General features: G+C 41.0%; 1 protein-coding gene across 1 annotated transcript in view; it reads right to left on the reverse strand.

Annotated features, from left to right (window-relative positions):
- The window catches only part of LOC107566458 (coatomer subunit epsilon-like), a gene marked incomplete at its 3' end in the record, with an annotated part of 6,461 nt that overhangs the window by 5,430 nt on the left and 665 nt on the right, over positions 1-366 (reverse strand). The window contains exon 3 of the mRNA XM_016251921.1: positions 346-366. This exon is cut by the window's right edge and continues 67 nt beyond it. Within this exon, the coding sequence (XP_016107407.1) occupies positions 346-366 (21 nt within the window). The remainder of the gene's footprint in view (positions 1-345) is intronic.

Raw genomic sequence — 366 nt, forward strand, 5'->3', positions numbered from 1 at the left:
GCTATTTCGCCAGTCAAGCCCGTTTGATAAGCATACTGTACAGTACATTTTGAGGGCCCGTTCAACACATTAAGCGAAAGATCGATTTATCGATCAGGTTTTAGTATGTGTCAACCGCTCCTTGCATGGTGCTGGCAACAATGAAAACAAATGTTTATTTATTCTTCAATATTTGGGCCCTGTCTTGTCTGACAGGTATCTGAAAAATTATTCTCTCTCTTTTGGTTGCTCCTGTTATGGGTCGCCACAGAAAAGAAAGAAAGAAAGAACGTGGGAAGGAGTGGGGGGTAGGCTAACATTATTCAGAATGAGCTTTATTACCAGGTATGTTTACATGAGGAATTTGTTTTCGTGACAGAAGCTTCC

Source organism: Sinocyclocheilus grahami, unplaced genomic scaffold (genome assembly GCF_001515645.1).
Source record: "Sinocyclocheilus grahami isolate Dianchi unplaced genomic scaffold, SAMN03320097.WGS_v1.1 scaffold1077.1, whole genome shotgun sequence".
Lineage (NCBI taxonomy): Eukaryota > Metazoa > Chordata > Actinopteri > Cypriniformes > Cyprinidae > Sinocyclocheilus > Sinocyclocheilus grahami.